The 25,955-nt window shown below is 42.1% G+C and overlaps 1 protein-coding gene across 5 annotated transcripts in view; it reads right to left on the bottom strand.

Annotated features, from left to right (window-relative positions):
* Positions 1-657: 657 nt before the first annotated feature.
* The window catches only part of RBM20 (RNA binding motif protein 20), a 104,857-nt gene continuing 79,559 nt past the window's right edge, over positions 658-25,955 (bottom strand). Inside the window, exons 3-14 of one of the 5 annotated variants that reach the window (XM_062001768.1) lie at positions 25,549-25,610; positions 25,301-25,392; positions 24,860-24,951; positions 20,541-20,684; positions 19,105-19,236; positions 17,266-17,345; positions 15,751-16,438; positions 13,610-13,708; positions 11,588-12,257; positions 9,084-9,203; positions 8,234-8,368; positions 658-4,635 (exon numbers count right to left, since the gene is read on the bottom strand). In XM_062001768.1, the coding sequence (XP_061857752.1) occupies positions 4,565-4,635; positions 8,234-8,368; positions 9,084-9,203; positions 11,588-12,257; positions 13,610-13,708; positions 15,751-16,438; positions 17,266-17,345; positions 19,105-19,236; positions 20,541-20,684; positions 24,860-24,951; positions 25,301-25,392; positions 25,549-25,610 (2,385 nt within the window). In that variant the 3' untranslated portion in view covers positions 658-4,564. The remainder of the gene's footprint in view (positions 4,636-8,233; positions 8,369-9,083; positions 9,204-11,587; positions 12,258-13,609; positions 13,709-15,750; positions 16,439-17,265; positions 17,346-19,104; positions 19,237-20,540; positions 20,685-24,859; positions 24,952-25,300; positions 25,393-25,548; positions 25,611-25,955) is intronic. The other 4 variants (XM_062001769.1, XM_062001764.1, XM_062001767.1 and 1 more) reach the window with 4 other exon arrangements.

The following is a 25,955-nucleotide window of genomic DNA, read 5'->3' as shown; positions in this document are numbered from 1 at the left end:
CTGGGGAGTGGGAAAAGTCCCTGTGGAGCTGGGAGGGCACCAGGGAGGACAGTCTGCTGAAAAGAAGAAAAAGCAGCAAATGCAGAGGGAGGATGCAAGGGAAAGAGGGTAAACAGGCAAACAGAGGGACTTAGATGAGATGACATGGAGAAGGTGTTTGGCTGAGGATGATTTTATATGGTGCTTTCAGAAGGATTAGAAGATGACCTGGATGGAGATGGAAAAGCCAGCAGGAACAGAGAGCTTGTCCAGCTCATTTGGAAATAAAATGCAAAAGGGGAAGTGAGGACATAACTAAAGGTATAGGTGTGGGTGACAACACCTATTCAAACACCTGATTCATCTTAATCAGAGAGCAAACTGCTGAGATGTTCACTGCCAGATGACGGCCACCGCCCACAATTGGTACAGCAGCAGCTACCTGGTAAGAACTACAGCTTCCAGAAGTTATGTTGAAAAGCAAACATTTTGGCCTCCTGCTTCCTTCTTACCCCCCAAACTATCTTTCATATATTTAGAGTTTTAGGAGATGGGCTGGGAAGCTGGAGGTACGTTGTTGCTGGGTCAGCTGCCCACCAGTGTGTATACTTTGTAATTCTCTTTATTAAAATCTTTCTTTTTAAGAAACACAAATTGAAACACTTTGCAATCAGTTACACAGACCAGTTAATGTTGTTGACAGTTCCTACATAATTAAACAAGTACTCACAAATTCCAACTGTTTACAAGCCAAAACTTAAATTAACAAGATTATATAAGCTCAATAAATAGTACATCTGGTCCAGTTCAAGTATAATTCAACAAATCACAGCCTTAATCCTTAGAGAATAGAAAAACCCTGAATATAACCAGCCTAACACTAATTTAGTGTTAAAGCCAGTATGAAACTTTGTCTAATCTTATGGGGCAAATGTTTAATTAATTTATTGTTTACTTTAGAGAAAGTAAGTTGCAAATTGACATTAAAGACTATTTGAGATCAATACAGATTTCACAAAGATGAAAGACATAATCCCTGTTGGAAAAGTGCAATCTTTGGTTGAGACGTGTTGAAATGATTTGTATGTATTAAGGAAGCTCCTTTTTAAATATCAATATTTGTTTGGCTAGACCTGAGCCTGCTTTGTGCTATATATATATATATATATAGTTATGTATTAATAAACAGCGTGGATTATAATGATGATGAATTATGCCAACTAAAAAAAAAAGTCAAGGTTTTAAATATAATAAACCAAAAGAAACAACACATTTTTACACAAGCTGAGAAAGGTAAGTGGCTGCCTACAGCGTGTCCTTCTTCCTCAGCACAATAGGTAGTAGAGAGAAGTTGAGGAGTTGAGTGCCTGTCAGCATTGCATGATGGCCTCTTGGAGAGGGAAGGAGATTAATCTCTGAGTTCTCAAAGTGCATCAGGCTGAAAACTCATCACAGGGATCATCAGGAGCTAGTTGAGACTTGGAGTTGCTTTTAATTGCTTCCAAATGTTGAGTTTTATGGGGAGAAAGGACCTACTCAGAGGGGGAATTGCCATTTGTGGATTTTGTGGATTGCTGTTGTGTCAGGACAGAGCCCAAAGGGATGGGGTGTCCAAACCACCTCTAGAAATGTCTGGGTCTGATCACGTCTGCGGGGCTGGGCACTGCACCTGCATCACTCGCCTGAGTCACCTACCTCTAGCAGAGGAAACCACACAGGGCAGAGATGCCATCTGGAGCCTCCTCCTTCCTCAGTGGCAAGCTAGGGCCTGTACCCGTGAGCCAAACAAGGTTTCTGGAGCCAGGATGGTTCCTGGTGAGCCTCCGTCAAGACTCCAGCTTTTGGAACCCTGGATGGAGACTGAAACTTAAGCAAGCAGGGACTGAAAGGTACCAAGGCCCACTCTCTCAAGAAGGGATTTTGCATGTCCAGTGCAACTGGCCAGGAAAAAATAGGAGGTTAAATATGCAAACTGTGAACAATGGGAGTGAACCTGGTTCAGAACCAGAGGAGAGGAGAAGTAGTTTGAATCATCTCTCCTAAATCAAAAAATAAGCCCCTGGGTAAAGACTCATTTTAATTATTCTGGTGCTGCCAGTCAAAAACTCATGGTTACCTACTGCTTCCCCTGCCTGCCTGTATCCACCTGTTGTCTGTTTTCAGAAAGTCTGATTTAAAGCTCTCTGGCCTGGGAAAGTCTTTGTTGTGGATTTGTGCTGTACCTATAATAAAAGCAGTGGACCTATAACAGTGATACTTTTCTCATTTGAGGTTACCTGGGGATAAAGTTGCTGGAGGCATATGACTTTGATTTACAGTCAGCTGTCTCACATCCAATTAAGCTTAACCACATGGTCTAACAAGCTCCCATTAGGCCAGTGAGAGCCCCAGTTTGATAGCAGGGTTAGCTTCAAAGGTTTGGTGCTTGCATTTCTAGTGATTTCCTTCCCTTGTGCTCAGATTGTGCTGAAGGGCACGGAGGGAACTTCATACACAGATCATACATGACCAGCTCCAGAGCTGTGCTTTAGGAGATACTTGCACAATCTTTACTGCCATTTTTGTAATCTTACAACTCCCAATACAAGCACTTGCCCTAGCAGCTCCGTGCTCAAATTTCACTGCAACATGAAAAATAGTCAAAAAAATCCCTAGCCCTTGAAGGAATAATACCTGGTTTGCAACATTACTACTTCTCTTTTTTTTTGGAGGGTTAAAAAAACAAAAGAGGCTGTTTTAAATGACAGATGGACCCAAGTCTTATCATACTTCAAGTCTGGACAAAGGAGGATTTAGGCTGTAATGTTTTTCATTTCCCCTTGTCTTTTAGATAGGCCATGTCTGAATCTGGGATGCAAGGAATCCCTCAACTTGTGAGAAGCAGGAATTCCAAATATGAAATGTGAACTCACCTCTGGTAAAAACAAGTGGAAAGCACCGGCCATGAAATGGAGCAGCTTCAGGTAACACCACCAGGCCAGTCTGAGGTACACTGCCTGGCTACAGGGTGCTTCAGAGAGCAAGCATGGATGCTGGCACAAGGCATAATGGAACAAGTACTTTGGTGGAAGCTCTTTTGGCATTTTAACCACTTGGCAATATTTTGTGACATCCATGTCAGTCTTAGGGATGGCTAGAACCTTCTGGGAAACTATTTCCTCTTCATGACATCTAAACAGGACATCCAGCATCAGCAATTATTACAGAACGTACTGTGATGGATATTAGAGTCAGGCAAAGAATGGAAATACGTCTGCAAATCCCCATCTGTCTAGGTTGCACGGGGCATTTTATAAAAGCATAACTCTGGGATCAATTCTGGCAAGGGTTTGCGTACGTATTCACTTTCCTACACAAAGCCCTATTGAAATTAACCAGAAACTTGTACAGTGGATTTCAAAGGGACTTTGCAAAAACACTAAGCAACAACTGTGCAGAAACAATAGCTCGTAATAATGCCAGAGCTGCTGGTGCATCCTGTGTTCTCAGCGCAGAGCTCTGTGAGCCATCAGTTGTTGTATTCGCCTTCAAAAGTTCAGGGAAATAAAATACAAAAACAATATTAAAAGTTTGGCATCTTTCCATGAAAACCAGGAAAATTCAACGTTGCCAAGCTGAGGAAAAACAAGCTTGAAAGAGAAAAAAAGACCCCAAAAGCAAGGATCTCGAATGAAATGCCTAAAAGAGACATGGTCCGAACGTGTGGCACTTTAAAAAGCCTCTCGTGAGAGTTTCAAGTCTGTGAGATTCAAAGTTGGCACCTTTTAGAATTATCAAAAAGAAGAGTTTCAAACACAATGGTACCTGGAGAACATCCTGGTCACATCATGGAAAATGCTGAAAACCAGAGCAGGTGAGCTGACAGCACGAGTACGTGAATGCTCTCGCTGTGCTGGGTTCAGGCTGTGAGGTCCCTCGGACAGACTGTGGCTCCCTCTGCGTTCACACAACACAGTCCTGTACAGTCAGTGCTCAACAACACAGTCTGTCATTCCACCAAGCTCTAGGACACAGGGAGGTGGAGGCTGATGGGGGTTTCTATTATGCCATCTACTGACTAGTTTTAGCACAATGGCTTCAGATGTCCTATGCAAATCCTACTTCTCATTGGGGCGACGAGTCAAATGGCTGAAGATATTTTAAGCGTCATTAAAGCCGATTTATAGTCACATCTCCTTTCCTTCCAGCGTCCACTGGAGGATGGTGAGTGCTTCTAAATACTCTGCCTGACCTGCTGTGTCACATCAGAATGAAAACTTTTAAGGATCCCTGAGAATTCCGATTTAATCTAGGAAACCACTCCCAGCATGCAGAGTGTGAGAAGGAATTGCTCCACTTCTTACAGATATGCCAGCATTGCTTCACCGTGGGAAACAGTTTCAGGCATTTTGGTTTTTAATGGCACTCTGGGCATAGATGCATGGAACATGCTCTTTATTTCCCCTCCTCTGTACAGTGCAAATTGACAGTTATATCATAGAAATAAAAAAGACACCCAATCAAGTATCAGCATTCACTCATTACAGCTCTTCCAGTTCATCCACATCAGGGCTTTTTCTTTGCAAAGTGAGGAACAATGCCAGTGTCATCCTGAGACAGATGGCTGCCTTCTTCCTTCATTTTCAGGCTCTCTTCTGCAAGCTGGGATAGATACTTCTGCAATCACATCAGAAAGAAAGCATCATTACCAAACCTGAAAATATCCAACATGGGATGATTAATGCTTTTACAGAGCTCTCACACTCTCCCAGCATCTCTAAAGGGAAGAAAACACACAGAAGCCCCACTGGTGTGTCAGAAAATAGGTGCACTTTCTGAGCCACAATTTAAAGCACATATATACATTTTCAGCACATCCAGTTCAGAGATACACCTTTTACACAAGAACATTTGTGTTAAGAGAATACTCAAACTCAGTAATAATTAACACAATTTAGCAGTCTGGCTAAAGCTTTTACAGTGTTTCTCTAAGATAAAACCTTTCAGTGCTCCAAGTCTTCAGTGTGATTCAAAAACACAGACATGGCCAAGGAGGTTTTTTTGGCAGTGCTCTTAGTCGGCACACCTGCACACAAAATGGATGATGGACTGGTGTGGTTTTGAAAATGGTACTCAAAAGTATTTAATCAACATCAGCAAACCTAGAAATGGATGGAAAGAAGCTTCTCCAGCAGCAGCTAGTGTAGAGACATACAGGAAATTCCCTATAATGTAGAGATGTTATTAATGACTTACACGCATATCACATGCAAGAATAACTGACCTGCATGTTATTAGGATCATAAAACTCTCTTTTCTGGGTGATTATTTATTCTGATTTGTTTTGAACAGATCATCTCACATCACTGCAAAATTTTACCTACTTGCAGCATTTCTCCAGAGTACAGTTTACTCCTTGGCATCCATGGGGAAGCGGCAGAACAAGAAAGGGACGTAAAAAACCCAAGGGCTGTGTTAACACTGCCAGGTTGTCCCATGTAGATATAAGTTTGGGATGTAAGAGTCTGAAAGGGACTCAGTAAGGGTATCAATTGGGCATACCTGTGACAAAATGATAAATGCAGCCTCGTTACTCTGGATGTAGAGATTTGGCTGTGGAAATTGCCCAACTCTCAGTCTTGATCCCTGAGTACAAAATTCCATCTGGCAGGTAGCCAGAGTAAATGTTACAGTAGTATGCAGAGAGTAGTATGAGGTCTATAAAGGCTGGGAGAAGGGATCTGTACACCATGAACTGTCATAAATCACTGATGCTTGTCATTGGATAAGATAACCCCTGCAGTGCTGGGTTTTAATGATTTACTCACCAAAATAAGACTGAGGTTTATCCACCACCTTTAGCTGACATTGTCAGCTATTATGAGTACCACAAGCACCAGTTTTCAAGCAAAATGACAGCCAAGGAAAAAATATTTTTTCATTTAAAGACAAGTAGTGATGAATACTGCATAAAGCCAGTGGAAAATGGGACCAAATGCAACTCTGAGTTGCCAAGGTAGCTTACAGCATACGAACCTGTCAGCCTTTTTTGTGGCAGTGGTGGGAGGGATGGCCAAATGATGGAATTTTTGGCCATGGAAAATGCAGTGGATCTGTAAATATAAATGCCACCTGGGGAAATAATTTATTAAGCTGAAGAGAATGGAAAATTACCAAAGGTCTGCAAGGCTGGCAAAGAATTTTTTCCACTGATTGCTGCTTTTCAGGGGGCACCATACTCAGATGTAGCTGACTACTTCACTTAAAGACAAAAAAAATAGTAAGCAAACTGCTTAGTTTTGCATTCAGGTTCAAACACTGAACATATATTTTGGATGTGGCTCCAAAGAGATTAGATGAAAGATGATAAGTAGCAAAGCAACTATGAAAGGCTCATAGCCACAAGAGCATCATGGACAACATCATTGTCCTCAGACAATGGTATTTGTTGTGTAGGCAAGACAACAGAAAGTCTGCAGCAGCAGTCCCAGAGCTTCACAGGTTGTAAAAGTTAGTCAGTGGTTCTTACACTGGTGGAGACACTCATTAAATTGCATCATCATGGGAGAAGACTGATGTTTCTTGCAGAGTGCATAAATGGACATGATTGCAACTAAAAGGGTTCTAGTAATACAGAACAATCCTTTAAAATTTGCCGAGTTTCCACCTGAGTGGGCGAAAGTTGGACGAGACATTTACTTCCTCCATTTAGTAAGATAAGAGGTACAGAACAGTCTGTGTTCATTACCATATCTGACAGATTTCATTTTAACAGCTTTTGTGGTCTTTGTTCTTTTATCTCAAGTCAGTGTTAGGCATCTAAGACAGTGCTCATGGAAATTGTCTTACCAGAGAGAAGATGAGTTGGTTTATTTTAAACTGACTGGTTTAGATGAACATTATTTTTTTTAAGACTTTGACAAAATAACTTAGAAAACATAATAAAAAAAACCTCCTCTTCTTTCTCATGGGATCAGCTGCCAGGGGCAAGGGCTGGAGTTGCAATCTTTGCTTTAGCACGACTTGCTTTGGTACAGACTCGCATGGGATACTCAGCCTGCACTGAGTAGTGCCATCTCTGGTGAATCCCTCTGGATTTTTTGATACAAAGCACAAAAGGCATGCAAATTTGGCACCTGTTTTTCAAGCTTACACTTGGAGGATCCGAGTGCTCTGCAGGCACAGTCTTTGAAAGCCAGAGGCCTTCATATGGTTATAGCTATGTAACTTCGGGAAAGTCAAGTAGAAAATTCTCCCAGAGAAATTACTTGACTTTGAGTGTCACTAGAAAAGCCAATGCCTAGTAGCCAGAGAGGGGAAGATAGCTATTGAAGAGAAGCAGAGCTCTAGCATTTTCTATGGGCAGAGGGAAGGAATAGAGAAAGAAGGAGCAGCTTTGCTTTGCTTTTTCATGACTTTTGCTAGGAGTATGCAAATACCAACAGAAGTGCTTCCTGCAGTGTACACACCCTGCACACAAGCAGAGCAGACTAGAGGCAAGGCTACCTCCTCTGTGGAATCCTCAGCACAGGGCAGTTGTGTCTCATACTGTCATTGCTGACACCACAACTATGCATCTGAAAAGTGATAAAGTAAGGTCTTTTGATCGAATTGCAAGCACACGTGGTCTCTGTGTGCTACCATTAAGTGCTGATGTGCCCGTGGTGTGTTCTTATGGAAACCACACAAGTAATGACATGCTCCTGCATATCCTTATAGAAATTATTCAAGAGTGGTGTCTCTGTGTGACTGAGCTGCTGTGCAGCTCTGCAGCACAGGGAAGTGACTCCAGCAGGTCACAGGGAACGCCTCACACAGCCTGTGTGTCACGAAGTGCCGCGTGCTGCAACATGCTGCAGAAATTCACACCAATGCAAAAGTAACTCTGGCAACAGTGTTAAACAAGTGGCATCCTTAATGCCCCTGAAACTAAGAAATAAGGAAGGCTGTTGCTGGGCTCAATCCCAGTGAGAGAAATGTCTGGGACTCTCAAGAACAGAGAACTAAAGATGTGTTGCACGCTGTGCAAGGAACAAACAAAGATGAGAAGATCAAATGATCACCCAGCCTCATGTTATTTGTGAAACGGAACTTGATTTCAAGGTTCTGGGAGTGAGAAATGAGTGTGCTAACAATTTGGAACCACTGAAAAGTTTTGCTTATCACTTCATCTGAATACTATCCACAGAATCAACCTATTTTTTGTAGCATCACCTATCCTATGCACAATCCAACCCGTGAGCTGGTTGTTAGCTAGCTTCAAGAACATTTTTACCTGAAGATTTTTGTAGTGAACAGTACTTCTGCAGTGACTTGTCTTTGCTGTCTCTTCGTTTGTGTAGAAAAGTCCACAGAGCTTGCAGTAAAACCCAGTTCGAGGCACCACAAATTCCACACCTATTGAGAAATTCTGAATGATGTTAGTATGTCAGTTGAAACCCTTCCCCTCCACAATCAACTTAATTTCAAAGAAAAATGTTGCTGTTTAGTTAAATGCCAGAAATATTAAGACTGAATCCCAGATTAATGTCTCTGATTTCCCTAATTCTGCAATACTGAGCTGCATTTTCAAAGCCTGTGCATTGTAAATACAGCTTCTACTTCTCCCTTAGACGTGATACGTATTTTAAAATGTACCTTCTCATGTGTAATGTTGACTGGAAACTTCCCTGTGAACCTCAGGGGCTAAAACAGCAGCAGTACTTCTGAGCAGTAAATTCTCGCTGAAGGTACACACATTGCTCTTTAGGAGGCACTTCTTTCATGTGTTTTACTCACCATCAGTGTTGACACAGTGAAGCCAATACTTTTGCTTATACTGAAAGTATAATCACTACCTTTATGACAAAGTCTTTTGAACTAGTAAGTACATTTCATATATAGTCCCAGGGAAGTTATTTGATCTCATCAGCAACATTAGCAGCTATCTTTTGCCATTCATCTGAAATGAAACAGCAATGATCTATACTCAGAAGCCCATTTCTTTCAACAACCAGCTCTCTGTCATGTACCCTGTTCCTTCACTCTTCTCACATCTGTTCTGAAAAACAAATATAGCAAGTAGCCTTAAAGTGACATCTTGTTGTAAGCTCTAGGTATTGCAGTGGGCAGCATCGGGAACATACCCAGGGGAATGCTGAGCTCGGTGAAGACATCCTCTTGCTCCCAGCCTGGTGGAGAGTGCCTCCTTTTAGACTCTACCTCCGGGTATTCCAGAGATCTAATTTCCAGGTACCTAGAATTTGCTTAACAAATGAATAAATGTATTGAATGAAAACAGTTTATTAAAGAGATGTTTGCAAACTTCTTGGGAATGCTTTCTGGGTGGATTCATAAATGAAGTCATAGCTGGAAAAAAAAATGGTTTCTCCATTCAAATCAGAGTCCTACTCAATGCAACTCCAACACCTGTACTACATTGTGCAGTCACTTCTATCTCTCCCAGTAGGCCATTTTTCTGCCTCTAATTTCATCTTCTTTACAGTTTTGCTTTTCATATTTTAATCTTTAAATAGATCTTTAACATTATATGTGCTTGGGAACCATGTGTGGTACTAGCACAAGCAGTGATGGAGCTGGGTTGACACTGGGGTTGCTGAGAAAGAGGAGGCGAGCAGGACCGGCTAAGAGCAAATCCCCAAGCTGCCTAAGGAGATGTATGAGCAGAGCAAATCTTGCTCTGATAGGACCTCTGCAGCACCCTTGTCATGTCCCATCCTCATCTCTCCAAGGGACAGTTTCTGCTTTAAGGATCTTTGCCATTTGAAGACTTTGGTTCCCAGCCAGTGGGATTGGGATGGTTGGTCCCTGCTGCCTGACATTAATAGACACAGGCAGGAGATTCAAGGTGTGGACACCAGTGGATTGATTTGCTGAGGCAGATAAAGCCAGTCAAAAGAACAGATGCTCTAATTTCCCAACATGTGAATTGGTTTTATTTAGAAAATGAGAAATTTGTTATCACAGGGGACCAGAATTACAGATTAACTGGTCTGATTCCTATTCTTCAGTTGTTACATCAAAAGAACTAGTTTCCTTACCCTGACAAAATTTCTATTGCATTGCAAATTTCACCTAGATAAGGGACTTATTTTCTTATAAAACAAATATATTTTTGCCCAAACCAAACCCTTCCTGCCTTTCAAGTCTGTAGTTCAAAGATCTGCAATTTCTGGCTGTGAGAATGAATTTTTCTTCATTGTTTTAAATACATCTATCAGATGATATAAAAGAAAATAATATAAAATCTAGACTGGTTGGCTTTCAAGTTAACTTTAAGCCCATCCTACACTTCCAAATCTGCAGCAGAGATCCTAGAAAACCCAGAAGCTCCAGCTAGCTGTTCTTATGGCATCCAGGGCCTTTGTGGCAACTCCAGTCCCACTTGAGTTGTTTTCTAGGCTTCTGAGCTGGCAGCTGTATCTTGCTGAGCCTTGCACTGCAGGGCCCAGATACCAAGGCTATGGCAGAAACCTGGGAAGCACAAGCTCCCCTGGAGCTTCCAGGCTCCCTGCTGGCAAGCTGGAAGCTGACATACTGAAAACACTGAAGGAACTACACTCTTGGGATACCCCAAGTCTTACGTCAGTAGGCTCCCTGTGAAGAGGGCAGCCCAGGGGAGCCAACCTCGCCATCCCCAGCCCCAGGGAGTCTGCATGGCAGTGTTATCTCCAAATATGCAAAGCCTGGCCAGGTGTTGTCTTCAGGACAAACATGTAGGTATTGAAAACTAAGCAGGCTTCAAATCTGCTCTGAAGGAAGAAGTCAGTTCAAAATCTGACATTCACATTAAATGTTTCATCATTTTCTGGTTGAAAAATTGTACCTCAAAAATCTTCCAACAACTTCTGTCCATAAACCCTTCTCTATCACATGGACACTGAGCATTCCTGGCCTACACGGTCTATGTGGTTTTCCACTTCCCCTCATTATACACAGACCATTTGCTCAAGTTTCATTTGAAAATGTGAGGAGGAAGTGAACTCACTTGCAGACACTCAAGATCTTTTTTTTTTCTGACAGCTAAAATATGAACAGGCAGCTATGATTACATTTATTGGTATTATCTCACAGTACATCCCATCAACCATATTAAAGGCAGCATGCAGTAGATTATGAGAGATGATAAGGCAAGTCCTGACAAAAGGCACAGATTTGCTTGAAGAGAGACTGAGAAGTAACAATCTAGGGGTGATTTCCCTGTTACTAACCCCTCAGTACAGTGTGTAAGAATACCCACCTTGTCCAGGAGCCAGCCAGACATTACAGATACTTTTCTGTTGACCTTCAGAGACTGTCACTCATTTCATTGACAATTCAAAATAAATTTAGCAGAGCACTGAAAGAGTTCAGCTAAACTCATGTGAACCTTGACATGACAATTATAGCAGCTTATGCCTTTCAGAAAGCTTGCAAGCTGCTTATCATATTTCCTTTACACTGTTCAGCTAAGAGCCTCTAATGGTTTAGCTTGGCGAGAGGCACTGAGGTTCTTTTACTGAGCTGCTCCAAGGACAAGTCTTGATACTATTAGCAACATTTACTCTCGTTAGCAATAAATTTCAGTCTACTGTCAGAGAAAACATGCAAGGCTCTCTGTGGGCTGAAAAGAAAAAAAAACAGTAGTTACCCTTGGCCTCTGGACAGTCTTGGCTTCCGTGTCTTGTTTCTTCTCCAGCGTTTTTAACAAGCATTTCCATAACTTCTCTGCTCTCAGTTCCTTGTGATCCCATCTGTTTGTAATCATCTATAAATGTATCAGGGAGCTGGAGAGTCTCTTCTTTCAGATGAACAGAAGGTATATGATGATCTTCAGGCTTTAAACGAGTGTCAGAGCACTTATCAATTTTTCCTTCCTTCTGCTGGGGATCAGACTCCTTCGCAGACTGGTCTTCTTGCAATTCCTCTGGCTTCTGCTCAGGGTCCAGATTTAGGCTTGATGCTTCAGTTACAGCATCATCGTTATCATCATCCTCCTCTTCATCCTGACAGCCACTAGAAGCTACAATGTCCTTTCCTGATCTGAAGTTTGTTTCTAAAGCTTTATGGGCAAATTTGTCTCCACTCCTGGTTAAGTCACTGTGATCATTTTTGAGTTCTAACACAGTTGACATACAGGGACACATTTCTGAAGCAGTTTTGTTTTTTTGATCAACTGGTACTATTTCTTCAAGCTCAGTTATATCGGGCTCCATAATTAAATCATCTTCCCCCACTTCATCTACTGTCACTAATTCTTCCATGTTAGCAGGATACCAGGTCTCACCTTCTATCTCGCTTCCACTCTCCCAGTCTCGGTCCTGTCACAAAGATATAAAATGTTTGAGAGATCAGTGATTATAGACCATTGCTGTTAAACAGTGAGCTTTGAACATCAGTAACCAGGAAGAACTTTGATCTGGTCATGCCTAAACCCCTCTTGCATTTTAGTTTTAAAGAACAATATGCCTTGATGTTGTGATTTTAAATCTTAGGTACAAGGACAAGTAAGCTCTTTTTAACTACCACACAAACTTCACTTTGTGGAGATTCTGTAACTCAGAAAGGAACCTCTCCCTTTCCTCTACCCCCATTCCAAGGCATCGAGAAATAGGCAACACAATGAGAATATACTGAACCTCAGCCTAGCCACTGTGGCTTTCACTTTGCTGGACTAGGTCCTTTAAATTCCTAAAGTGACTGAGAAAATGTGGCTAACTTCTGCAGTCATTTCCTTGCACCAGCAAGAGCCCTCTGCCAGGATTGTGCTGGAGAAGACTGCCTTAGACCTTAAGAAAAATTAGTTTTACAGTTATACCCCTTGGTATATCATCTGAAATACATCATACACGCAGTTACAAACTTAAAGGACTCAGACACTGGTATTGGACCTCAGAAGTAATTGAATTTTAAGGTATATGTTACTTTTAAGACTCACTTGCATCTTAGGTTTCAACTCCCAGACTCATCATGTGCACATAATCTATTAATAATCTGTATTCTCCTTCAGTTTGGCCATTCCTACACTTCCCCTCTGAGAACCCTAAAACAGCATGAAAACTCTGGGAGTTGACACTGTTCTTGCCAGGAGATCGGTTTTCTACAGCAACAGATACCAGTAGCTTCCATATCTGTCTATCAACCCATGACCCTACAGATATGAAGCTGGAGGAATTCCAAGGACATTGCTGTCCCCAACTGCGATGCTGCAGTAGGGCTGCTCTAAAGACATCATTTAATTAAAACCAGAAACAACCAGAAAGACAACTCTCTGTAATCCAAGGCCAATGTTCTGAAAAGTTTTCATCTTTAGTCCCTCCCTTCTCCACCATCTGCCTGCATCTCCTATTTTTGGGCACGCTTCACAAAGCCACACAGATGATGTGGGCATACGTTACTCACAGTCACCAGTGCCAAGGGCTGTGAGTGTGAGGCAATGCACATGGGCAAAGAGCAACTGAAAAAAGTGTTCTGGAGACTTCAAGAAGTTACCCCTTAAAGTAGAGGTCAAGATAAGGCAAGTTAATTTATAGAACCCCCTTCTATAACCCCTTTATAAGTCTTTCCATGTGAGTTTGGTATTTCAGTTGTTTCGTATTTCAGAATGTGCAACCAAACCTGGTTTTTTTCACTCATTTTGTCGTGAAAACTGCACCAACAATGTGTCACCAACCTTTTCTTTTCTTGTATTTTCCAGAATCTCCCCAGATTCTTTTCCTTGTTTATTAGCTGAAGGTGAGCTCTTCTCTGGAACTTGCTCCTCTTTTCCAAGCTAAAATAAATACAACATACACACATATAGCAACACACAGTGGCGCAGTAGTGTGTTTCTATTCTGGGTTTGGGGAAGCAAAGTCACTCACAAGGTCACATTCTTTATTTCTAAAGTTTATGCAAGTCAACTAGCCTGTGGGAAAGGACCCAAGAATTGGATTCCATTAGCAAAGTTGCACAAATAAGAATCAAGAAAATGACATTTAAACAAAATTAGAGAGATGCGATTTATGTCACAGAATTGGTTAGAAGACAGGTGGGGGAAAATGCCAATTTGTTCAAATTTCCAGCCTCCACTCCTCTGTTCTCTATCCACATCTGTTATGTTGGCTCAGACCATGGTAAGGAGAGCAGCAGTGTTAAAACTCTACAAAAGACCTCAACTGTTTTGTTTATTGATGTAGGATCAGTTAAGAATGCAGCTGGTTACACAGTTCATACCTTGGAAGAACAAAACCACACAGTACTACTTGGCACTTGGCAAAAAGAGGGACTAAGTCAAAGCATGACTTCAAGCCATTCAAACATATTTCTTCCATTTCAAATAAATTATTAGCAGGAGTCCCTGGAGAGCTATGCCTTCAACAAAGCTCCTTTGAAATAACTTGAAAAACACACAGGAGTGATTTAGGATGCTGTCTGATGTTTCCTTCTGACATCTCCTCCTCCCAAGGAACCATCCATCACAGTGAAATGACAGCCAAAGGAGAAGATGACAAAAGGTGGTACAGACACACATAGCTATAGCATGAGGTAGTGCTGCTGCTTGTTACAAAAATCAGCTGAGCTACGAGATCTAGAGATTTCCACCAACCTTGCCCCCACATGAGGGGTTCAAACTCAAGGTCAACTTAAAACAACTGAAGATGGCTCTGGCAGCACAAAGTCACAAGCTGGAAATGGCTCCTGGTCAGCAAAGCAGCTCTGCAGGCTCTGGTGCCAGCATCCCCAGGGGCGGGCAGTGGCTTTGTGTCACTGGGGGAGGCAGGGTGGCCAGGAGCCAGGAACAGGAGTCCTGAGGGTGGGGATGTGAGCATGGGTTGTATTGGACTGAGAATGAAGCATCTTGATCTGCTTCCTTTCCACTTTTTCCTAGAGGAGAATCAAACCCACAAATGCTGCCACTTTACCAACTGGGAGTACTCCTCCAGATATCCCTTAATTTTACAGGTCAGGTGACTCAGAGGTTCTACCATGGGAAGAGATTCCTGCCAGCACACTGAAGGGAGTGGTGTGAATTATCCCTGCCACAGCTGAAGGTAGGGACAGATGATTAATAGAAACCAATTGCTCAGCTGAGTTGACAAAAAAGAAAAATGTTCCTCATTAAAAGTTCCCTCCCCATTTTAGCAGTGTAACATCCAGTTCCCTATGCTGTCCTGCAAAGACTGTGCATCCCTGTAAAATACTAATGAATTCCCAGATAATCATAGAATCTTAGAATGGTAGGGGTTGGAAGGGACCTTTAAAGATCATCTAGTCAAAGCCCCCTGTAGAAGCAAACTCAATCCACATCACAGGTGGTGGGAGAAGGTGATGGATGCAGAGACAGCAGCTATGGGGTATTCTGCACAGACTTAGAAGAGAGAGCAGCAGGTCAGTTGCCTCTGTGCATACAACCTGCATGCAAACAGCAGATTGTCCTCTTCTAGAACTACATTCCCCAATTTTATGATGGAAAAGCATTGCATGTCACCCACACCACGCCAACAAGTCATCTAAAACATAGCATCATAGAACGGTAGGGGTTGGAAGGGACCTTTAGAGATCATCTAGTCCACCCGCCCCGCAGAAGCAGGTTCACCTAGATCAGGTCTCATAGAAACATGTCCAGGTGGCTCTTGAAGACCTCCAAGGAAGGAGACTCCACAACCCCTCTGGGCAGCCTGTGCCAGGACTCCATCACCCTCACACTGAAATAGTTTTTTCTTATATTTAAGTGGAACTTTTTATGTTCCAGCTTCATCCCATTACCCCTTGTAAATCTTTTACTTCAGCATTTACCTCCTTCTTAACATACAGTTTGAGATCTCTATTTACCTCGTTCTCAGGAGGTTTGGTTTCCTTCATATCGTTGCCTCCAGCAGCAGCATCTTCTTCTTGGTCTTTTTCTGCTTTCTTCACCTTATTCTTGTCACTTGGTTTTTGCCTGGAGCCCTCAGATGCTTTGCTGTGCTTCTGCTCAGCCACCTCCTCCCTGGCAGTGTCCTCACTGTAAGAATGCCTTCGTTCTCTTAACTTTGCCTCCTCTTTTCTCTTTGATCTCCCAGGTAAATCATGCAGCTGCCTCTGAAACTTGTCAGATTTTGATTTAGAGGTTTTTCGGTAATAGTCATCTTCCCTGCTCTTGTAGCCAGATAAAGGGTGAAGGGTGCCAGGAGAACCACTCCTTAAATATTTTTCTCTGTGCCCTCTGCCTCCTTCAATCCGTTCATCCAAATCAAACTTGTCCAGCTGCCGGGAATAATGTTTCCTCTCGTGTACCCACATGTCAGTCCTGTCCCTCTTCTCATCCCCGTTCTCTCGCCATTCTCTGCTGTCTCTTTCCTCTTCCCGTCGCAAATACGGGGACTGATCCCATGACTCTCTCCCATTTCCCCAGTCGGTCCTGCCGGTCCCCATGGGGCTGTGGGGTGAACTGCAGGACGTGAAGCTGGGAGTGTGGGATCGGGGCGACAGGGAGCGGCTTATGGGGCTGCGAGAGCGGGGCCTCTCTGTGCCATACCTGCTGCAGAGGGAAAAGGCAGCTGTAACTGGCTGACCCACTGTGGTCCACCAAGTTCTTGGATGCTGGAAACACAGGGGGACTGCCCTGGTGTCTGTGAACCCAGGAGCCCAGGCCTTCCACAGACAGGAGCTGCACAGCTGCAAACACAGTGCACAGGAGAAAAGGCAGTGTCATATCCACAGAGCCAAACTAAATCCCCACAGATCTGTCAAGAACATATTAATTCATTCTTAGAAGCCTCTCGCTGGAGTTTAGCATGAAAAGCTTATAATATGTTAATAATGCCTTTACAGTGACACTAAGGTGTGTACTCTTAATACTCACTCACCTAGGGCATCTCTGAGACAAAAATGACAAAGGTCACCTGTCTAAAAGAGATGTTTAGGAATATGATTCCTCTCCTATTTTGCTGGAAGGTCCAGAAGGCAGGCAGATTGGAAATACACCCAAACACACTGTAACGTGAAGCAGCTCCTTCCCTCAAGGTCTTGCAGCACTCCCAGCCTTTACACTTTTCACTCAAAGGGGAAGACAGGGGAACAGCTTAATTTATGTGTTCTTCACAGGACAGGTGTATTTTCTGAGCCATCATCATCAGTAGGAAAGAGTTCATTTATCTTCACAACATGCACAGTTTGAATCTGATCTCCTGATACAGGCCCTGTATCTACTATTGTACTCGCTTGTATTTTTACAGCGATTAGGAATGAAATCCAAAATAAGAAAGCAAATGAGCTAGGAGAGGAAAGCACACGGGTAATGCTTTTTCTGCCTACAAGTTTAGAGACTTATCCAGGTCCTAATTTCAAACTGTGGAGAAACTTTACCTGTCCACTTCACGCAGCAGGTCCCTCTCCCTCTGTGAGTGGATGTCCTGGATGATAGCAGCCACATTCTTACCTGGTTTCTAAATAAGACAAAGACACCGTTTAGCACGCTATGCTATTTTCCCAGATAGTACAGATGGCTTGTCCTTCAAGCAAGAGCATCCATGCATCATTCAATTATCCTACTCCTGAGCAATACTTGGTTTCAGTGTTGTAGTAACAGTCTTTTCTGCAGCTGCTGTCTCAATAACATGATCAAAGCAGTAAAATGATATAAATGGAAACTTTGCTCCATTACGTTGTAGCACTGCCTCCTCACACTTGGCTGCTGTGATAGGCTGTGAAAACTAGCTAGTCCTTCCCTGTTACAAACTTCCTACACAGTATTTTCTAGGAATGAGATGCAAGAAGAAATAAACCAGATAATTTTTCTAATATCTGAGTTAAATATGTATAGCAGACTATCTCTGGCCCTCTAGGAATGATTTACCTTCTCTTCATCTCAAGAGTTTAGCTCTAAAATACTATATTTAGAGCTTCAGAAAAGTTAAGTGCAAGAAAGATGCATATTGGAAGTGTTGAATACTTCAGATTCAAAATCATTTATAAAAGATGCACTACTCCAGGCTGGAGTGCACACAATTTGTGAAACGCAGTATGTAGAGTCAAGCAACATGATCATGCAGGAACTCAGAGCAGTTTGCAGTGGTTAAGTAGCTCATGCCTATTTCCCCTTCCACATTGCACTTTGGTTTGTTTTTAACAAAAAAGGGCTTTTGCTTGTGTAGAGAAAAATAGTCCCATGACCTGCAAAACTGCCATTGGAAAGGCTGAAAATCTTCCTGAAATCCAGGCAAACTACCACACTCTCCAGGGTAATTCCTGTTCTGTCTCTATATTAAGATGCACAGTGTCCACCACCTTACATCTGAACCCCTCACCATAGAAAAGACTACTCTGGTTTACAAACTTCTGGCAACTCCCTTTAAGTCTCCTTAAACTATTATACACATGCAGGAGGGAAAAGGAGTTTTCCAAAGATCAAACTAAACCAATTGAGTCCTCAAGGTTCATAAAATGCCTCTTAACCTCTTAACTTGGAACATTATAGAGTGATTTTATAACTTTATGCTGTGTAAGATAACACAATATGAAGCTTTTCAGCTCTGCATTGACAGTTACATTTCAAGTCTTCATGAAAAAAGAAGGCCTCTCTTACACATGGCAGTACACCAACTTCCATAAATATGCTCACAAGAGGGTTGATTTTTGGATAGCACTCAGGTGTCCACACGAGAACTACCACACCCTTTACAGACAGCACGAGACTATTGCTCTGTTCAGATGCTAATTAAAAAATAATTGCTTTAAATCTTGCTTTTTAATTTAGGTCATCCACGAGAAAGAGAAATAAATCAGTATGACTGGCATCGTTGCTTGGTACAGAGATTGTACTATGGCTCAGGCATGCAAGTACAGAAAAGCATTGCTCCAGGTTTATTCCTGACTGAAAGGACAGGACCATCTTATTTTTGCTTATGTGTTGTATCCTACACATGGCTGTGTTTTACACCTTTGTCAGGTGTGGGGAGCCCACTCAGAAGGCAGCTCAGAATGGATTTTTGAAATAATGGTATTAGAGAACTGGAGAAAAAGTGATCTCTTCCAAGAGTTACAATTTAGAACATGAAACAAGCAGCTCAACACACATTCACTAATTTATCTTTCTTAATTTAACTTCCATAATATTAAAGTACTAATCAGAAATCAGTAAACAGCAAAGATTTTTAGATATGTTCTCCAGGATGTGCCATAGAAACTCAGAAATAACTCTCTTACCTTCAGCTGCAATTCCTTGTATCTTTTAGACATCCTGATAAGTAACTTGTCATCATTTATCATGGCAGGTTTTTCTTTGTAGTACTGCACCATGGCTTGTGCCGCTTCACTGTAAGCCATTTCCAGAAAGGCCTAGCACAAATGGGGAAAGCTTTAAAATCTACTACACAATTGAAAACACACGGTATAAGAGAGAAAAGAGAGCACAATAATATTTGTTTGTGTTCTTCTCATGCAAAATGGCTTGACAGTACAGAACTGGGTAGCTTCCCAGCCCTGGAACTGAAATCGTAACACTCAGTCCATTGCTCAGCCTCCTCTTCACAGCAAATAATGTTATTAACATGGCTCTGAAAGCTAATAACTTCAGGAGCTAGTTTAGTCAAAACCAAAATGACTGGAATCCAGTATTTCTCAATATATGAAAACAACAGCTTTCCCTCACTTCCTCACTGGTGCTTCTACACCATGGTCAGCTGCTGACAGGATGCAGAACTGCAATGCTGCAGCATGCACTGCTCCCAAGATTGTCATCTGTGTCTTGTAGAATTGCAAGAGCATATAATCAGAGCATAAGCAGCCACAACAAATGCAAAAAAAGAAGTTAAAAAACCTGAACTGTATTAACAGACACTTCTATTCACACAATAAATGCACTTAATGTGACTGCAGTTTAACTAGTCAAAGAATATATTCACAGCTGGGTAGTGAGTGCATTTTGAAACATTCCAATCTCAAACACTGCCCACTGGCGTGGACTCTACACCCAACTGTACTGTCTGCTGTAAGTATATAAGAGAAGACTTTCTGTCCTTCTCAGACTACCATTAGTAAGCTTAAGCTACTTATGGTAGACTTAAGCTACAACCTGGTGCTGATTAAAAGGGAGTGTGTGAGGTGTCAGTGCCCTCTGCAAGGGCAGAGCCTTCCTTTAGTGTGTGTGTGTGCAGAATTATCCAGTGCAGCCACGGCCTGGAGCCTCTGATCAGCCTGTGACTGAAATGACATCACTGCTGGGTCTCCCTCTGCTGTAACAGTGCAGCAAACAGTGCAGTCCAAGTCATCCTTCAATGCCCAGTCCAGCTCAGGGAGTATGGGTAAGAAAGCAACAAAAACTCCCCAAACAGAACAAGAGAAGCCTGAAAGTAACCTTAACAAATGGCTGAGAGAAGGTGGCCAAGTTAGCAATGTTTTTAAAGTTGTTATTAGTATTATTGGTATTTTTAAAAGTACATTTTACAACACTTCATTGACAAGAGCTATGAGGCAGTGGTCATGTTCACACCATCCTCTCATTCTGCAAAAAGCATTTTTTGTTACTTTAAGAGTAGGCTTCATACATTTAAGTTTCTAGTATATAAAAAAAGAGATTTTCCCCAAAGACTCTGTCTTTATGCCAACAGATGTCAACAGTGGTGATCCCAAATGCCCAGTACCTGGTTAGTGGATTTCATGAGGATGTAGTTGGTGACCTTCCCAAAGGGGAGGCCCAGGTTGATAACATCATTCTCTGTGCAGCTTCCCTCCGGGAGGTTGCAGATGTGCACAACTCGACCCAGTGTAGATTTCCTCTGGGGAAACTGGGGAAAAGAAAAACAACTCAAACTAATGTTTTTATCTTATATATTCTCTCCACTAGGTAAGACCTTACTTCTGAAAAAAAAAAAAAAAAAAGTTCATTTCTGCATCTCTCTCATTAAGGACAAAGATTCTTCTTTAAAACCCTGTATTTTAACATCCTGGTTTCGAAATACAAAGGGGGAAGGGAAATGTTTAACTGCAGTGCAGCTTGCAATGGAGTCTCCATCCCTGGATGGAGCCCAGAGAGGTTTTCTAGAAGATATGCTCTCATGCTAACAGGATTAAGGATATTGAGGCCAAAGCTAACTTGCTATCTCAAACATTATGGACTCCAGAGCTTCAGCACCCTGGCATGTTACAGCAGCAGGCTGCCCTGCCACGGACACGGGCCACTGCACTGTACCTTGCATCAGCGAGAGCTTGGAAGCCCCTCAGTGTCTGGAGAAGAGGGTGCTGCTGCCATGGGGGAGTCTCAGCTCCTCCTGAGGACCTCCCTGCAGGGCCACCACCCATCTGATACATCAGCACAACCCCTAAGGTTCCTCTGCCAAGTCATTCCAGCCTGTCTGCATTTGTGGGTCACAGTGGGGACTCTGTGCCTTCCCCACACAGGATGACACCATACACTATTGCTCAGTACAAGGCCCTTGGCAGGTAATGTGTACAGTATTTTCAACTATTCTACAAATGCTTGTTTATATGGTGCTGGTGGTGTATGGAAATTGAAACAGATGCTCACTGCAGTCTCTGCTGAATTTATGATGTTAGACATCAGTTTAGGTAACTACAGAGGAGCTTGGGATAGCAGAGACTGAATTAAAATCCTTCTGCCCTGGTGAAACAGACTGGGATGAAAATAAAAGTGACTCCACTTAATTTGTGAGGACAGACACTTGTATTTCAGGTTGAAGGAGTTACTATTTCCCCCTCTCATTGCAAGAACACACAGTAGGAGGGACTTCTCCCCTGAGGGCATAGTGACCACCAGACACGCAGAGCTCCCAGACTGAGCTGGCACGGGCACACGGCACTGCTGAGGTAATTGCTCCCCAAGGGTGGAAGTCTATTTTGGAGTGCTGAGGCAGTTCCCAAAGAGCTGCCCATCCCCCTGACGTGGAAAGCGGGCCCTACGTGCCTTATACAAAGAGGCATCAGGGTGTACTCAGAGGGGAACATAATTTCCCCCAGCTAACGACACGTAAAACGTTGCTCACATGGGATTATGTCTTCCCAGACTACTTCCCTGTTGTGACCTCTGCTGTCAGGATTACTGAAGAAGTAACTCTACCTTCATTTAAAATTGTGCCATTCCGGGGAAGATGCAAATCATGTAATCTTGTGGGATCAAGTTCACCAGAGCCATCACAAATGTTTGGCTTGTCAGCAAGTTCACAAGTTACAGAGCTAATGTTATCTTATTTACACCTTCATCCCATTGCCTTCCCTCCAGGCTTCACCACTTAACCATTTGTGTATCTTTACTGCAGCAAGACCCTGTATGATACAATGGTCTCTATTTATCTTGCAGCTTGAAGAGCCTCCCCAGGTGCATAAGGCAAGTCAAAACTGCATAAATCCAGAAGATATTTTCTCTAGCAGAAAACCACCAAAGACATGATCCTGAAAAAGATGAAGCAATTCAGCTGCACCTGAATAGGAAACGAAGTGGTCTGTATGCACCTGGCTGGGCAGCCTGTAGTGCACAACAGAAGAATACAACTACAACTAGCAGAGAAGGGAAATTTTTCTGACAGAGAATGCAGTGCCAGTGTTAGGAGCACCCCAGGTCACCTGACACCTCCTGTTTCTTTTGTTAGATTTGTTCTGAGGTGGTATGTTAAGAGTCTATTGGACTAAAAAGAGCTGGCTGTTCCCTACATAGGCTCCAGAGCCTGCGTCCGGACACACCACGCTCAGCAGTACATTAAATTAAATGACCGTGAGACGTTACCACCTCCCCACAACTGGCAATGGCTTAAATTAAAATGCTATGCCATAAATCTGCTGTAATTCATGATTAAGAAGTGGTCACATACTCCTACCAGAAGCGAACAGGCTGTACCAAGCAATAACCTTGTCAGCTGATTAAAGTTAAATTGGATCCATTCATTAAATAGAGCTGTAAATCACTGTTGGAAAAGAAATACACACCTTCCATATTCAGTCAGGAAGTTAGAGGAACTGTTATGTGTCAAATGTTGAATGTAATTTTTCATAAGACTCTAAGCTAACTTTTTTTGTAACTGATGTCTACAGGGATTTACCAATGTCACTGGACAACCACCTAAAAATAATTTGATGCACAGCAGTGAAACGCATCTCATACAGTTTGGCATATTATTTCAACAATCCAATTTAGTTATTTTTTAATACAGTCTTTATAGGTTGTTTTAATTTTCTTGTTTCTTGCTTTTCAAATTCTTTATCCCTTTCTTAAGCTTTGCATGAATCTTTTCCAAAGATAATGAGAAGCTGGCAGTTCCATCTCCTCGGTGCTGATGGCTCCCTGTGCCTGAGTGAAGACTTGTAGCATCGTATTTGCCTTTTGAAGAGGGATAGAGTTATTTGCAGATGGATAGCACAGAGCAAGCTCTTCCAGAAATCTGAACACTTTGTTTATGATTACATGCAGGGTCAAGTATAATCTCCCACTGCTCAGTTAAATGGCAGCAGCTTAACTGAAAGTGAATACTACCGTGCAAAGGTGCAATAAATTATAAGCCATCTTGGTTGTGGAGTGAATGACAGCTGGCAAACTCAATCTTAGCACCTCTAATATAGCTCCCTGACTGCTTGATGAGCCTCTGAAGAAAATGAGGATTTACAGTGGCCAGGAAAATCAAAGTTATTCTTTTCGTTTATCCCTCGTAGTGCTGCAGGTCATTCAGAAGGAGGACTTCTGCAGGCAGCTTAAATGATAAATAGTGACAGATTCTAAGGAGAAATGATACTGGTATTAGCAGTAATTTCATTTGTTGTGAGGTTGACAGACATGATGAAAAGGAACATTACTCTGCACCCACTGCTACTCCACCTCTGACCTTGGAGGCAGCTGTCATGAGCAGCTCTGCTCTTTGCTCCCCTGCACATACACTGTCTGTGACAGACAGATGCTAAAGCCCCTTTAAATAACCTCTCACACAGCAAAACCACACAGTAGAAAATCGGTCAGATTAAACCAATCCGGGTGATGTTTCTGTAAGCAGTGCCTGATGCCAACTGGAGTGGCACAGGGACACAACTCAGCCTGGCTTTCCAGAGTGTCTGGCTTTCCAGAATGTCTGAGACCACATCACTATATACACAGAAAAGCTAACAAGATGAAACCTTGAACCCCTGGATTACTGCTGCTATTCCATGAACGCCCTAACATGAGTCCTTGATGTCTCCAGCTTTAATTGTAGCTTTCTGATATATGCTGAGCTTTATTTTAACCCTAACAACTTTGTATTTCCATTATGTATACAATTTGGTTTTATTTGTCTTTTTATCTTTTTTTTTTCCCCCTTTAAAAACCTTTCTGCTTTGTCAGTGTAAGAACCACTTTTAACGTTGCCCTTTTTTTCTGATATTTTTATTATTGTACTAGGTAAAAACCCATGGAAGGCTGTACACCAAAGGAAGCTTGCTGAAAGGCTATCACAGGTAGCAGATGATATAAATAGTACACTAAAATAAACGAGAGAAAAATGTAGTCCAGTGTAATGAATTGATCTGGGACTTCCAGGCCAGTAATGGTTAGTGAAACTATTGCTACTTGGGATAAGGGCCTCAGCAGAGGCAGAGAGCAACTGCTCCAAATAAATAACTGGAGAGATCAAAGGCTGCTTGTTGGGATTGGTACTCAGAGCAAGTAAAAACTAATCCAAAGCTTATCTTCCTGGGTTAAAGTGACTCAGAAAATGGGTGAAAAAAGTCAACTGGATACACACAAAAACATTTATCCTCCTCCCCAAATCTCACTAACAAGCAAACAAGTTTAGCACTGGGAAAAAACTTTTACAATCAAGTTCTGGTTTGGCCAAAATCAAAAGCATAAAAGAGTTGCAGAGAAATTCAAATAACAGACTGAATATTCAGATTATTGTCTAAAAGGAAGCCTTCAGGGTTTTAATGCCAGTAAGTGGCTTCTACAAGAATCTTTATACACAGATCGGTTTACTTAGGTACTTACCCCTGATGGAGGAGACGAAAATGTAGGACCTGGCTGGCCAAAGGGTCTTGCTGATGTAGCAATAAAAGATGCGCCAACATTTGGTGGATAGTCTAAATAATGGATTACACACATTTCATGAAAATCTCAACTCATATTAGTTGCATTGGTGTACTCAGTAAGCAATGCCCCATTTGCACAATAGTTAATTTCATAGTCTCTACATCAGCTTATGCACTGTTTTGTTGTACTGTGACAAGGAATCATTCTTGGAAAGGAAAATAAATTCATACTTTGAAAGGCACAATATTGGCTTTTAGCCTTCCATGCAGAGCCTCTCGAAAGTTTTCCTTGGAAACTCGTATCACATTTCATTTAAAACATCCACTTTTCCCCAGAGACTCACTTCCCTTTCAATAAAAAAAAAAAGTGGTTTTAACTATTGCACATAGAACCAATCACCTTCAATATTAGATGGATTGAAAACTGCTGCATTGTTTGGTGACAAATGCAATGTTCCATCTGCTGAGCTTAACACACACCGGATACCAGTGCTGGAAAACAAAGAAAAGAACTTTAGAAGCATGCATTATTTGCCATAAATACTAAACTACAATTATTAGACAGTACATTCCTGGTGTAAAGCCACTGAAGTAAGGGATGCTCTGTTAGAAAGTCAATTGGAAGAGTGTCTCTAAAATAATACTTACTTATCTGAAAAAGCCATACATTTTTGGATGTGAAGACTTCCCTTAATGTGCTGATCCCAGTCCTGTGTTGAAACAAAGAGATGATGAGCACAGCAAAAATCCTGAGACAAATTTACAAGAGATTGCTTCTCCATTCAGTTTACCTTATTGTAAAAACAATATTGAGATGCTGAGGATCAAACTGTGTGAGGTTGGAGTTAAGCACACCTTCATCCAATGCATTTACTGATTGTAGGCTAAATTATCAGTTACTTTACAAAAGGAGAGCTTCTCCATATTACTTTTTAAATCCTGTATATTTGTATTCATTCAGTTACTTCATTCTAGCTGAAGAGCTCATCCTGAAAAGCAGTGAGCACCCTCAACTCCCACAATGTCCATAAAGAAGGTGTTTGGTACACAGGGCA

The sequence above is a fragment of the Colius striatus genome, chromosome 8, assembly GCF_028858725.1.
Source record: "Colius striatus isolate bColStr4 chromosome 8, bColStr4.1.hap1, whole genome shotgun sequence".
Lineage (NCBI taxonomy): Eukaryota > Metazoa > Chordata > Aves > Coliiformes > Coliidae > Colius > Colius striatus.
Note: the sequence above shows the minus strand (reverse complement) of the source record. Positions and strands in the feature narration are given on the sequence as shown.